General features: G+C 31.7%; 1 protein-coding gene across 1 annotated transcript; it reads left to right on the top strand.

Annotated features, from left to right (window-relative positions):
- Positions 1 to 127: 127 nt before the first annotated feature.
- Positions 128 to 14,471, top strand: LOC113512310 (transmembrane protein 145-like). Its single transcript, XM_026896108.3, has 7 exons — positions 128 to 859; positions 1,179 to 1,454; positions 2,360 to 2,519; positions 2,943 to 3,080; positions 3,807 to 4,062; positions 4,613 to 4,717; positions 8,780 to 14,471. The coding sequence occupies exons 1-7, from the start codon at positions 393 to 395 to the stop codon at positions 8,929 to 8,931; spliced, it is 1,554 nt and encodes a 517-aa protein (XP_026751909.1). The 5' UTR covers positions 128 to 392; the 3' UTR covers positions 8,932 to 14,471.
- Positions 14,472 to 16,288: the final 1,817 nt, after the last annotated feature.

Genomic DNA, 16,288 nt, shown 5'->3' with positions numbered 1-16,288 from the left:
TAATTCCTTATTTTTAGATACCACTAGTACACGATATAAAAAATGTTTAATTACTCAGAAATTTACTTCACCGTTTATGTACTCTGTAATTTGACATTAACGTAATTTTTGACAACCGTGACTAACGCTGACGGAAAGCGAATGAAAAGCAAATGGCAAATGAATATTTTTTTGGCAACAAATGGCTGTATTAAATTACAAATCCCTTGTTACGTTTTATTTGACTTAAAATATATTTTTCTAATTGTTCCATGTAGTCCCGCTTAATTTAAAATTGTTATAGTAATAATTATTTCAGAAAATCATGTGTAATATAAATGTTTAAATTAAAACGTAAAAGACGAAAACTAGTGTAATAGAAATGCTTCATTTGGAAAATTATCATTGACAAAATGTGTTGTCAAATAAAAATATTATTCTATTTCTGTTTAATCTTCGGCGTATCTTCAACACACATTAAAGGAGAATTCTCAACAGAAGATTTTTTCAAGTTTTTGGTGAAATTTGGTTTTCAGAAAACTGACATCCATTACCAAAAGGAAACATATGGCTACATTTTTGGAAACATAACATCTAACAAACAATTTAAATATCCGATTACATTCGCAGTTTTAGATAGAAGACACTTTTTACATTATTACAACAGCCGTAATATAGAGAACAAAGAAAAGGCATGTCAGGAAATGTTTCAGAAATTAAATAATTCTGCTTATCATCCTAAATGCAATGCAAATGGTCAAGATTTATTTAGAAGAATACCATGCCCCAAAGACAAATTATGTGTTGATGAAGATACACCATGGAATGTGGTAAAAAAAAATCAGTTTACTTATGTTATCCAAAACTCAGGTCAACCTAGGTAAGTTTGTATTTCTAATAAATTATTGACTTATGGTTTATAAGAGATAAGACATGATTATTAAGTAAATTAAGAAAGTATTTTTAAATGATTATGTTAATTCCTGTCTCTTATAATCTGTGCAATGTGAATATTTTCTATTATGCTAAATTATTTCATTACCAATTGAAAAAACCTAATTGAATTATTTTAATAGTTGCAATTTTAGACAGGAGCTTTGTGCTTCATTACTGTCTATGTGCTTTAAAAGAAAGAACTAGTAAAGAAAAAAATTAACAATCACTGCCCTTATCATAATTATGTAATTTTATGTCTGCAGATTTTGGTATGTGTCAATGGTGGCATGTTACTTAGATGAGACTACATGCACTTGGCATCACTATAGTGGAACACCATCCAAAGACAACAAGACATTGACGGACATACCACAAAATTTGCAGTATGACTTTTGGCTGGTTAATGGAAGTCCAAACTTATCTTTCTACAACACATTACTGTACCAATTTTCATTTGATCGTCAAAATACACTTGAGTTGTATTTAGTCTTTTGGCTATGTTACATTATTCTACTGCCAGTACAAATATATGCTGTCAGGTAAGTTTCAACTTATTTTAGAGAGCTTGCAATTTATATCAACCACATGCAGCCATGTTAATGTCGTAATAACTATGTATTATGCTAGTATTAAAAATTCAAGGGTAATGGAATTGTCTGTCTTGACCTAAAATGTATTCTAAATCAATTTATGTAATGTATTTAATAGCAAAATTTAATAAGTATAGCTATTGAAGATGTATAATGATGATTAGTGATAGAAGCGAAGTATTAGAAATATGCAAATAGATATGAATTTTAAATGCTATGATATTTGTTGTAATCATTTGCAGATAACAGTGTAATTTACAGATTTATATAAAGCACCATATATAAATCTAAATAAATATATGTATATATATATACAAATATATATATATATATATTTGTTTCATATGTGTGATATAATCAAACAATTTGCAAGAGAGAAAATGAAATATGTGAGAGATTGACAGACCAATGTTACTATCTATCGTATCTATTCTATTTAAGAGCTGCATTCTTGTCGGTGGAGCTCTTGCCACTCACAAAAATTTTCTGCAAGTCTTTTTACCTTTTAATATGACAAAAGTGTGACTAAGTAGAATAAATTAACTTTGCTCTGATTAGTTTCCATCTTCTGTGGACTTTACAGCATCAGTTATAAATGAGAATAAATTCAATTAATTGAAAGAGGTACTTAAAAGCCAATTAGCATCTAATTTGCAACACCTTGTCTGATGGTGATGATTTATTGTCCCTCCATGTATATTCTGTTTCTTCCCTTTCATTAACTTAGCACCTTATATTGAAGACTCACATCTCACATTAATAAACTAGTTGATGTTTCATGAGTGGATTATAGGAAATGCATTGTTTTGGTATGTAAACAACAATAGTGTAAAAGTATTTTTTTTTTGTTTCAGAACTCAAAAACATCCAGTCACAAAATTGTTTACATTCAGTCTTGTCCTGGAATTCATTGCACTTTGCTTCAATGTCCTTCATACAGTTAAATTTGCAGCAGATGGTGTCGGCTTTGCTGGATTAGCAGTAGCCGGAGATATACTAGACATTATGAGTAGGGTAAGTTTAATCAGCATTTACAAGTACAGAAAAAGTCAATTTTAATTTCTGACTAATTCTCCAATGATGCTAAACATCTTATATTCTTAGACTTATAAGTCTATAACTTTTTATGTTCTTGCCACATTATGTTAGGCAAAAAGTAGCCATCTCAAGTGTTACATTTACATGAACAGCAACACTTCACATATTTTCTCTAACTTTCTCATGATGGCTCACAGTGACTGTATTTTATAAAATGAAGAAATAATTTATTCATGTAGGTGATACTATTGTATAACACTTCATTTTGGGGTAGTCCAAGGCATTTGTCAAAATGACAACTTTTCTAGAAAATATAACACTAAACATGGCCAGCTTATTATTACTTATTATAAAAAAGAAATATGTACATCTTCATAACATATCTTAATATGTTTTTAGACACTATTCATGTTACTTCTGCTACTGCTGGCAAAAGGCTGGGCAGTGACGAGACTGGAGCTGACTTATAAACCTCTGGTATTTGGAGTCTGGCTTGGTTATGGAATTGTGCACATACTACTCTATGTGTGGAACACTGTAAGTGCTGTGTACTCGTCTATAAAGACTTTTTAATGGACTTTATAAAAATTTCTACACTATGAACAGATAAAACTTAAACTGGTGGGTCTAAAATTAAGAAAATTTGCTTAGTCCCATAAATTTGTGAGTGAGTGAGTAAATTGTATAAGTACAGTAAGGCGAGGCGGCCTTAAGTATTAAGAAATTATTGTGTATTAAGAAAGGATTTTTATAAATATATTTTAAAATTAGGTGATTAATTAAATGACAAAAATTTGTATGTGGATGAATTTCCTATCGATAGAGACGAATATTTCGCGCTGCTGCCCACGCGAAACCTTTATCTTCCGTACTTGTGGGAATTTCCCTGTTATAGCATGTTTATTACTTATGGGTAATGAAATGTTATTAATATAGGTATTTTTAGAGTTTACCCTAGTTCCGAAGATTATCCCCTACATATCTATAATTAAAACAATAAGGTAATATATATGTATGTATATGGATAACAGGCCCAGTCAATGCACACTTTTGTAAAATGAAACTAAAAAATATTTAAATTTAACATATATTTCTAGATACTAAATCTTTATATTTTTTTGCTTTTTTGGTACAAAATAAACTCTAAAATTAATAAATTGCGTCCATTTGTTTTTTTGAGATACTACACAGCTGCTGAGCCCACTATAAAATTACCCTTTTTTAATAATTTATTCATTTACATATTAAACACATTGATTGTAGACTGAAGTGGACATAATAGAAGAGATAGACGAATACCAGACGTGGCCTGGCTGGCTGATATTGACACTGCGTGTGGCTATTATGACGTGGTTCGTATTGGAACTACGGAACACTATGATGTATGAGCACAACATGCCAAAACTGAATTTCCTCCTACATTTTGGTGCTTCAAGTTTGGTATGGTTCGTGTATTTGCCAATCATTGCGCTTATAGCGCTGCAGATCAGCCCGCTGTGGAGATTCAAATTCCTTTTGGGTATGTAGCTTAGTGTTGTACAACAATTCTGTTTGAAGTTTTTCATGAAATAATTTCAATGTATTGTAAAAATGTTATAGAAAAATAGGTCGCAACGATTATCGCTCAATTCGTCAAAGTGATAAATCTCGAACAGTAAATGAAATAGTAAAAGATAAAAAGTAATCATAGATAACGTATTATCTATAATTTTTGTCTAAGAAAAAAATACAAAAAATGCAAAGTTTTAATTGTATATTCAACAACATTATATAAAATATGCTAAGTTATAGTTAAGTTGGGTTATAACCTGTGTTTGGTGGATGGATAGGTTATTTCATTCAAATCTGCTCAAGTATGAGTAACAAATATTTTTACAAATTTACACATTTATAGTAGGATTTTTTCTACAAAAATAAAGTATAGTTTGATTCAGTACCTATATTTCCCAACAAGTAGACCATCCGGCTTATCATCTGTTTATCACTTTAACTGTCTGGTTATTTTCTGTCTCATATTGTTATTGTTAATTATAACTTGACATGCATTTATGTGCAATATAATGTTTTAGGTATAACATATTCAGCGGATTGTCTAGCATTTTGTGTTATGGCGCACTTGTTGTGGCCTACGCGCTCTGAGCAGTACTTATTGCTGACACCGTCAGATTACACAGGTGAATATTAATTTTATTACCATTATTATTATAATGGAAGTGGTTAAGTTCCATATTGGTATTTTAGTTAATAGAATGTTTAAAAAATATTATTCTTCAAAAAATATTTATTTATTTATACTTTTGCACATATTGTAAAATGTCTACAGGGCAGACTTAATGCCTGATCGCATTCTCTACCGGACAACCGCCACGCGAAACAGAGAGAGCAAATGGCGGTGCACAGATTTAAGAAAATATTAAATTAAATAAATATTTTAAGATAAATAAATATACAAACATACAGTTGTATTGTGTTTTTTGTAGAATAATATACTTACAAAAATATACACACATAAATCACATACAATACATATATAAATAACCATACATAATATATACTAAATTAATAAATATATAAATAATAACTAATTATATAACAGATTAAGGCTTTCCATTGTTGTGATAAATTGAAGTAATGTTCACGAAGGGACTTTTTGAAGGAAAATTTGGTTAGGTACTTTTTGATATCAATAGGCAGTGCATTCCAAAGGTTGATAGCTGAGATGGTAAAAGATTGAGAGGAGACGTTTGATCGGTGGGTGGGGTATGTGTGAATGTGAATGTGAAAGGGACTCCATTTTCCGAACTTAGCCTCTCATTTGGGCCATTGTGCGTATGAGTCGTGGCTAGTGCAGCCAACCTAGCTCCGTCCAGAAGCGCAGAAGCTTCCTGGGTTCTTCACAGGCCTCACGGAGCGACCTCACCGTTCCGAGGATTTCTAAACGTTGATGGGCCACAGCCTCACATTCCAGGATTACGTGAGCTGCCGTTTCTTCGGCGTTGAAACAGCCTCGACATAGAGGGCTGTCTGTGGCTCCTATTGTGTATAGATGTTTGTTTAATGGACAATGACCCGTTATTGTCCCTATCATTGTTTTGAGGTTTTTTCTGTCTAGATGTAATAAACGTTTTGATAGTCGTTGATTCAACATAGGTACGGCCAATTTTGATTGTCTGCAATCAGTAGCCTGTATCCATCTTTGGTTTTGTATGTCAGAGGATCTTTGACGAATCCACATTCGAAATTGTGAGAATGGAAGAGGAAGGAGTGGATACGGGCCTACCACCCTCGTTCCTGAGCCTTTCCTAGCTAGTTCGTCTGCGGCATCGTTACCATAAGATCCACTGTGCCCTCTTATCCATTGGAGGATAATACGGTTATTGGAAGATATCCTATCCAGTGAATGGTGGCATTCAATTATTAGTTTGTTGTTTGTCTTGTTGTTTCTTAATGTTTTTAGTACTGCTGCGCTGTCGGATAAGAATCTAATGCTATAACCATTTATTCCTAGCTTATGTACAACTGCAGCAGCCTCGGTTATTGCAACACATTCGCATTGGAAAATTGAGCTGTGGTCGCCAAGCGGTATGTGCATGTTTATATTAAGGTCTAAGGAAAAGACTCCAGCTCCTGAACCGTTCTCAGTTTTGGAGCCATCGGTGTATATGCGTAATTCATGTACACCGGATTGATCCTTTTCCTCTTCTTTTATTTGTACTTGGTATTTTTTGTTAAATATATAATGATTATGAGTCCTGTCACACGGAGCCGCAATCAAAGGTTGATATTCGATTGCCTGGTTCAGAATAGCAGTGTGGGGACTGTAGTGATTTTTACCCCATAGATCCAGATGCATTAGTCGGATAGCGGCTAAGGCCGCTTCCTGCTGTATGTGCAGGTCTAGGGGTGTTATGTTAAGGGCCAACTCTATTGCTGTTGTAGGAGCTGTTTTCATGCAGCCGCTGACAGAGGAGCAAACCAGTCTCTGAAAGCTTTTTAGTTTGGCGGCAGTGGTCGATAGTTTTGTCCTCGGCCACCAAACTAGTGCACCATAGACCAACATTGGCCTGATTACAGCCCTGTACAGCCATAGAGTTATTTTTGGTGAAAGGCCCCATTTATTTCCTAGCATCTTTTTGCACTGGTAGAATGCAATTGTGCTTTTGTTAAGTTTATAGTCAAGATGTTTATTCCAAAGCAATTTACTGTCTAGTATTATGCCAAGATACTTGACTTCTTCCTTAAGTTTCAGTTCCGTATTGAAGAGTTTTGGTAGCCTGTAAGGACATGTAACTCTTCTATTTGTGAACATGATTAATTCTGTTTTTGTAGGATTAACAGAGAGTTCATGCTGTACGCACCATCTCTCAATTATGTCAAAAGCTACTCTCATGCGATCACACAGAGTACTTTCGAAGCTTCCTGTTAAAAGTACAGCTATGTCATCCGCATAACCTACCGTGTAGAGGCTGTTATCGTTGAGCTCTATTATGAGTTCATTTACGACTATATTCCACAATAGTGGTGACAGTACGCCGCCTTGTGGACAGCCCCTACCGACGATTCCTCGTGTGGTAGTATTTACAGTAAATTGTATAGCTCGTTGTTTAAGCATGTTATGTATCCATTCTCTAAGTGTTATTTCTACTCCATGTGTAGCTCGTGCCCGACTTATACTGGCAAAGTTTGTCTTGTCGAATGCCCCTTCGATGTCTATAAATGCACCTAAGGTTGGCTGCTTCGATTGCAATGCGTTGCCTATTCGAGATACTACGTTATGAAGTGCCGATTCTGTTGACTTGCCTTCACTGTAAGCATGTTGGTTAGGGTGTAAAGGTTTACACAAGGAGACTTGGCATCTAATCTCTTTGTCACATAGTCTCTCCAAAGTTTTCAAAAAGAACGAGGTGAGACTGATCGGTCGAAAGGATTTGGCCACGGTGTAATCTCCTCTACCTGGTTTAGGAATAAATATAATTTTTACCTCACGCCATTTCAAAGGTATGTAGCGGTGAGCTATACACGCTCGGAACAGCTGTACTAAATAGTCAGCTATGATGCTCCCGCTCCATTTCAGAAGGGCTGGAAATATTCCATCCAGGCCTGCCGCTTTAAATGGTAAAAAGGTACTGATTGCCCATAGTAGTTTTTCTTTATCTATAACTCTGTTTGCCACTTCCCAGTCCGAGCTGCTGGTTTCCCTTTCCTTATATGGTTCCCATGACCACTCAGCAGTAGTCTGGAAACCTGGAAAATGTGGGTGGGGTATACAATTATAGATTATAATATAGATAACATATATAGATAATAAAATAATACAAAAACAAAAATTTAAACAAATATTTTTAAAATGTTGATGATATTGTCAGAGATCAGCTTATAGGTAATTTAAGATTTTGCGTCGCAAAAAAATTGTGGCTTTAATGGGACTTACACGAAAGTAAAGCCTATAGATTGCAAATCCCAATTTTCAAAATCGGTTTAAAATTAGTGAAAACTAGCTGATTGTCCGTGACTTGACTCGCGTAGTATTTGTTATTCCTGATTAGTGTGTATCGATGTATGTACCTATTTATTATGACTGAGGCTATTTAGTATACTATACCAAAATTATCAAATGATGCGTCGCTCGCACCCTTTGCCTTAGGTTAAAATGATTTTACTTAGTTTGTGTACTAAGCTGTATAAGTTACTATAGTTTTTTAACTATTCTACGGGAACTCTTTAATTTTCCGTTATTAAAAGTATCTAAAATATTGACCGGGGATGTAAGGTACCATCATGTAAAATTTCATTTAAATCGGTCCAACAGTTTCGGAGATTACCCCGTACAGACAGAGAAACAAAATATTAAAAAATAATATGGATGTGTTCTATTTCACTCCTAACATCCCCCTGACACGGTTTTTAGCATTTTTTCTATGTACAGATATTCAACCTCTATAGTTTTATTAAATGTATATATATCGAGTAGTATAAGCTACTACTAAAATTATATATTATAATGCAGTAACGTATGTTATATTAGAACAATATTAATGATGGATATCTTTCTATTTTCACGCCAAGTGCCTTGCGGGGTAGGCAGAGAGAACCAAATGCAAAAAACCTCTATCCTTACATACAACTTTTGCTTCTTGTGTTTTCATAATTCGTCTGATGCGTGCATATAAATTTTGTTATTATAGGTAACAAGTATCTGGTATGTAAAACTTAAATATTAACTCGTTTCATTGCAGCGGGGATAGAAGAACTGGACGAGTTCAACGAATCCCCTCATGTGGTACATAGTGATACGGTAGCGTTGACGACCGCCGAAAGTGTCAATGCGGATGAAGAGGAAGTGATATTCACCCGAGCAGCGCACAAAAATGGCACTGCCTTCTCATAGCAATGTGAATAGATCCAACTTTGAACGTGATTAGGTATTATTACCTCGAGAGCTCACAGCCTATGTTTTGGGGAGTTCTCTCGAAATTCAAACGAATGCCAAGATATTCCTTTCAGTTCTGATCGCTTGATCAATTCAATAACGAATTTCAAGCGGATTATAGATCTGTATGTCGAATTTAGTCAACGTACCTAATAAAAATGCATATGAAGTTTTAGTGCAAGAAAATGCATGTTACGTATTTTCTAAGTCAACTTAGTGAATTATATGTCAAAGTGAATATTTTAATGTAAGTAATTTGAAAGCACAAAAAGCCAATGTACAATTTTGAAAATTTTCACGACATAATCAGATATGATATTGCTGGGTTACATTGTGTAAGGTGCCAACCTTTATTATCAATTATAAAGAGACAAGCTAGATAGCATAAAATATATAAGTACCTAAGGTAATGTTAAAGTCGTAAAATGTTAAAGAATTTATTATGAACTAAGATTCATGGTATGACTGGTCTCTGTTGTTATGATGACATAAGATTATTATGGTGGAGTGTGGTCCAGCAACAATATTTTACAATGCTGAAGCTTACTTATTATATTCAAGACTGAAATAAATGGGCATTTCCTATAATTACTATTACTAATAAAAACAATTGAATACATTTTTCAAATTTTTATTCCTAAGAAAATTTGGAACATACTTATTGTCTTAATATTAACACCAGTAAGTGGGATTTTATGCTTAACGATTATTTTATATTTTTATATACTTTAATTTATGAGACAGTAGTTTGTTTTTTTTAATAAATAACTGAAATAATTTTATAAAATAATTAATATTAGTTGTTTGTATTAAAATATATAGCCAATAAGGCAGATGTATCTTTTATTGTATACTGGTATTTGGAATTATATGCAATTTCAGAATAAATGTAGCTGTACACATTCTTTGATAAAGGTTGACATATTATGTGAAAAACTAACTTCAGCTAAAGTATAATATTCATAATCTTTAGGTAGAGATTATGTATTCCTATTAATATAATGGTTTTGCTATTACATATGTATTATGAAGTAGTAGTTAATATCTTTACTATTAAAATACCTAGAAATAAAAATCCTCTATTCTTACTAGCATTAACAGCTGTATTCCTAGTTTTCTTACTGATAGTTAACTTGGAAAAGTATTTATATTATTATTAGTCACATAATTAGTAGTAATTTTGGGAACTGCCTAAAGAAATAGACCATAGATATGGACTGAAATAGACGTCATAACTGCCTATACTTTTTTTTATTCCAAATTAAGTACCTAATAGACTCGAGCGTCAAATAGTCGTTGAAAAACGTACTAGCGTTACAAAACGGTATTTTCGCTGTTTAGTGCAAGAGGACGTTTGCTATCAATAAATATCTTTTAAATAAGAATGTACTCGTAGGTAGGTAACGTCAAGGTAAGTAGTATAGTGCCACTCAGATAAATTACGTATCTTTGAGTGTCACACCTAGTTCTTATATAGGAGGATAAGGCATTTACGGCGTCTATATCTTTCTGTATCTGTGAAATAGACACAAGTACATTTGGTCAATAAGTTGATGATGATTAGTGTTAAAATTCTGTTGTGTTTTTATTACTATAATGTATACATAATAATTTGAAAGATAAAAGAAACTCAGTATTACATAAATTACTAATATAATGTTATATATTTTTTTTCTTTTCATGAAAAAAAATATAACAAAGTATATTTATTTTTAAATTTTCATTGCGTAATGATTTGTTGGTAGTCGTTTTTATAAATGTAACCACATGTTTATTTTTTCAAAATAATATTTATTTTGGATAATAGATTTTTTTTTAATTAACGTATTTTTTTTTTTCTTATACATCTTTGTGTTATTATTTTCTGATAACTTATTAAATGAATACCTATCAATTATATATATATATATATATATATATATATATATATATATATTACATGTCTAAATAACAGATTGTTCTTTTCTGCGAGTAGAAGGTTATCACTTTATTTAATTATTTATACAGTTATTAAGCAGACTTTTTAATTATTTAAAGGTTAATATGTTTATAGCTTTTTTAGTCGTCATATACGTACTTAATGTTTAAACAGATGATTACAATTGGAAATCGTCAAAATATAATATTAAATATATTTTTATTTTGAATAATTTTAATAGTCAAAAGTACGAGAAATAGAAAAAAATTATGCATTATTTTAATTGTTAATATCTACAGTTGTGAATTTTATTTTGTAATATGCACTATTGAAATGAACAATCTTATGAAAGAAATACTATTATACATTTTGTATACAAATAGTTATGCAGTTGTTAAGATAGATCAATTTTTCATAATGTACAGTGATTTATAAGATAATGTATCACATGAGATAGTACAAGTAGATCTCAATTGGATTTTATCATTTGACAGTGTGGTTAAATAGAAAGAGTCAACATTATATTTTCCAGTTCCCCAGTGCTTATTAATAGAATAATAGAATTTTATTATCACTATATGGTAGTGTAGTTGTCAAAACATTAAAGCATAATTTTAAGTGGGTCCAGCCACAAGTGTAGTTGTTGTGCCAAGCGAAACTAACTGATATTCTTGCCATAAATATTACTGAAATTGATTTATTTTTCATAAATTTACCTATTCATGTTCAAAGTGATTTGATAAATATGTTTTACATAGTATCTCAAGTGGTAACTAAGTCTATTATAATGTTTCTTGTAGATGAGTAATATATCAATGCAATATCTTGGACAAATATAGCCAACGTTTATTAAAATTAATTATTAGTTTATTCAATTTTTGCGCCATGAATAAGTAATATTTTAAATTAATAATAATATTAGAAATCTTGACCAGTGATTTAGAAATCCAAAATATTCTCAGAATTAATTACTTTATTTTCTTTTACAGGCCACCTCTTTTAATTTTTTCGTGTTAGCACTACTACTAATTGAATTAAAAGATGTGGTAACATCTTATTATCAATAAAGCTGTAAGAGCGTTAGGCTCTCAGTGGTACTTTGTTTTTTTTGGGATTATTATTTTAAAAATAGTTTAACTTATATTGCTCATAATAAACAATCCGATAAGTCTCACATAGTCACTTGGTAGGTGATAAGTATTTAGTTGATTTTTTTTTACAAATGATTATTGTCGACACCATTTTAGAATGTATGAAGTTATATTACTATAGATTAGCAAAAGGCATTGTTACCCACTCTACACTACCATAATATATTGTGTTGTTTTCTTTTACTCATTAACTATTATTTTGGGTTTTGTTTTTCTCATAATATTTTAAATAGCAAACGAGCTGACGGCCCACCAAATGGAAAGCTGTAATCGTCACCTATACACATGAACAGCACCATGAACATTATAAAATACTCTGTTATTTCCATTGGTATTACTCATGCGTTACAATGAGGAGTTACTGGGTAGACAGAGAAAACTCAAGTAGGTACATCCCTTACTTATGATGTGCTACTTGGTAATTCAATCAAAATGAAAGCGTTTATAAGTAAGAGGGAATGTCATTATAATAGTATGTAAGTATGAACTACATCACAATTTTAAACTTTTTTGAATAATAGATTAGAATTAGTATTGTATAGTATAGGTTCAGTGTTTTATTTACCTATGTTGGATCTTGATTATAAATGTATGTATATATACATAATGATTATGTATCTTTTAAAGCATACATAACATTTGTATATAATATGCGAAACTAATCCATCACGTTATGTTTTAAAGTCATTGTTTGTGTAGAAATTCTTATAAATTTTTTTTTTTTTTTGTTTTTATAAAATTATCTTCACATAAATCGCTACAACATATCTGTCTATAAATTCCTATAAAGTAGGTATGGTCACATGTAATAAAAAGTATAACACGCTAGTACTCTGTCAAAGTCAATATCATTTTTTAATTTAAAAATGGATAAGTGACTGTACCTATGTACCATCATATACTTACCTACATTTACAAATTTTAGCAATATCCATTATAGTTATGTGCATATATGATTTTCTCATACCTTAGGTATGTTCTTACTATCACGCAATAACGGTTAGTCATAATGTGTATACGAAAGTGATACCCAATGATTATTATTTATCATGAATATTATGAAACTAGAATAACTTTCTTCAAGCAGTTTATAAGTGATGCCAACATAAATTCCTATTTTTTTGTGACTATGGTACGCTATTACGTTATCTATGCTATGTCTCTTCTACACTACGAAACATTTAACGCACGTCGATCTGGTATACCCATTATGGCTAAGCTTTTATGTCTGGTGAAGGAACATTACAAAATTCATCCATTTACAAACTGTAAAAATCTGTATTTAATTTAATTATATTAATATGTAATGTTCAACTGATTTGTTTCTTTTAGGAGTAACCAAATCAATTGGCCAAAGATAAAAATAAAAATTCATTAGGTACTAGTCTGTGATGTCAATAGATAATTAAAACGTAAATGTTACACTTTGGCAGAGTTTCATACTACTGACTTAAGTTAACAAATAACCTAATGGTTTTTTTTTTTCACCAGTAATTAAATACTATTATGATACCTTATTTATCCCATTATTTGGGGTCAGCACAGTATATTTTCCTCTTCACACATTTTTAACATGGTATAACCTGCTCGTAACTGTTATTTCCTCGTAAAGATCCTTGGTGTTCTACAAAGATCCACTGATTAATTATTTTTTAAATATCGTAGGGATATTCGGACTTTTTCGGTTTGTTTAATTGTAGGTAAACTTTTTGATCACACCTGTATCAGATTAAAATCTGCCTAGGCTTTAATCTGAGTCAAACTATCATAATTGGTTTTTATGTTTCTTCAAATCTCAACCTTATATCTTTTCTCTAGTCGAAGTCCCTTTTCACTATCTTTATGAAGATTTGTAAAATTTACTATTGGCTAGTATTCTTCACTAACGATACAATCCCACTGGCTTCAAAAATATCGAATAGCAGTTTGTAAAATGATGACGTCGTTTATATACGTAAATCGTTTACCACATTGTAAGTATAAATTGTCTACATTAATATGGTACGCCTCTCCAAAATCCAAATAATTAAAAATGTGTAAGCAAAAATATTTAAAAGATTTCGACTCTAGTCGGACCGCTACTCAAAACGTTTTCTCACAAACAAACACCACGTCAGTATATGGTCACACACATTGAAATGTAAAGTTGAAGGGGCGTGCCATGTTAACTTAAACAATCTATACGAGTATCTACCTAAAACTTATGTTAATATTTGTGTACATGACTATAGGTGTAGCATAACTATTATTGTCAAAGTTAATATTTACTGTATCCATATTTTCATTCTATGTATAAGATAAACAAGTTGTCATTTACAATTAGTCATTTGTATGATTCCATTTTTGTATTGTTTGTATTATACCTAAATATTTTCTAAGTCCCTTTGTAGCTGTGAAAAAAATGTAAATAAACTCCATATTATTATTGATTTTCATCTTGTATTAGGTGTATAGTGCCTAGATAAACCCGTTAGCCCTTATCAGTAAAATCTTTACATATCCATGCTAGCTAATTAACTATTTTATTTTGTCAAAACTAGGCGTCTCTAACCTACGATCGATTAATTGCCCAATGGTGCCTCGTTTAAAGGTGAAACACGTCACAATATAGCTATAGAATAACGGTCAAAGATTAATGACAAATACAGTACTAATAATAAGTCAAACCTTAATATACAATAGTATGTTCGTAGTCACATATTAGTGTGCGTCCGATAACGGAATAATTGTAATTAATATGTGTTCCAAAAAAATATTTCAATTGTGACGAAACCAGTCAACTCCTGAACCGATTTTGATAGAATTTCTATAGAACCAGTTTGTAAAAATTCAAAATAATAATAACCTTTCAGATAAAAATATCCAAATCGGTTTATAACCGATGGACTTATAATATGAAGTGACAAACATAGAAAAAAAAATATAACCGAATTGAGAACCATTTTGAAGTCGATTGAAAATAATTGTAACCAAGTGATTAGTACTTTTTCCATCACTCGTTAACAACAAACAAGGAACACCTACATCGAATTAAACTGATGATACACGAAAATATGTACAATTTTTGTTTCAAAAGAACGACCGATTCTAATTTTGATAAAATTATTATACCTAAGACCAACACAGGAGTGGACAAAGGGTTTGCAAAAAATTAATCGTCAAAATCCATTCAGAATTGAAAATTTGAAATCTCCACATTTTTATAACTGCTGAAAATGTATACAGCTAGCTACATGTATGTGGTCCTGTATTAACACCGCAAGCAGCCTCATTAGACCACATATGATAAATCACTTCATTACTATACTTATCGATTTAGTGTTATTTGATAATGATATAGGTATAATATATATTTATAATACCTCGATGTGTATGCTTATAAACGAGAAAGATAGAATGAAGGCGTTTTAAAATGTATGAAGATAATCATCAAAACTGTGGAGTCACAGTAAGAAAGAGTGCAGCTCTTTCTTACGCTGACTCCACACTTTCCAATGGAGACTGTAGAGGTTGAGGGAATATGGGGTCGCCAAATTCAATGCAGGGGGATGGGAAAGGAAGTGATCAGGTCGATCTTTACGTAGTCGTTCCTATAACCCGTCGTGGTTGATTCCTGATATATTTGTCACTAGGCTAAAGTACCTGATTTCATTCTCAGCTATATCTATACTCTGCTAGTTATGCCGGTAGCGCAGGCGAGAGTAGCATTACAGTTTCAGATGAGACCGCAATCGCAATGCTGGAATGAAGGTATATAAATCTATGTAAACGTACGTAAAATATCTGTTGATTATAGTGTATTATCGAATATAAGTATATAGTTACTCTGCATGTTAATCAACATGCAGAGAATAGTACGTTACGTTCTAGGGCGGAAATAAAGCGGGGACTGAGTACTATTGAAAGTTGGTGTCAATAGAGGCCAAGTACTCATAAACCAGACCATAAAATAGGCTTAGAGTAAGCTTTTTAAAAAAATTGAGCGAATATCCGCAGTTCTTATCAATGTGAGCTATCCTTACTTAGGTATATCTATTATTATAAATGTGAAAGTAAGTTTGTTATTTTTTGGTGGCAGCCAATCAATATGAAATTTGGTATACACGTCCTGCTTAGAATGGATAACGACAAGGCTTTTACTTTTGTCCCGGTCAATGGACACCAGAAATAAAAAGTTTAACTGATTTAAATAAAATTTTGTATATGGACGGAATATGTAACAGATTATTATTCGAATATATATTAT

Source organism: Galleria mellonella, unplaced genomic scaffold (genome assembly GCF_026898425.1).
Source record: "Galleria mellonella isolate WM207_F2 unplaced genomic scaffold, CSIRO_AGI_GalMel_v1 utg64, whole genome shotgun sequence".
In the NCBI taxonomy this organism is placed as follows: Eukaryota; Metazoa; Arthropoda; class Insecta; order Lepidoptera; family Pyralidae; genus Galleria; species Galleria mellonella.
The sequence above is the reverse complement of the archived record's forward strand: the minus strand, read 5'-3'. Positions and strand labels throughout refer to the sequence as shown.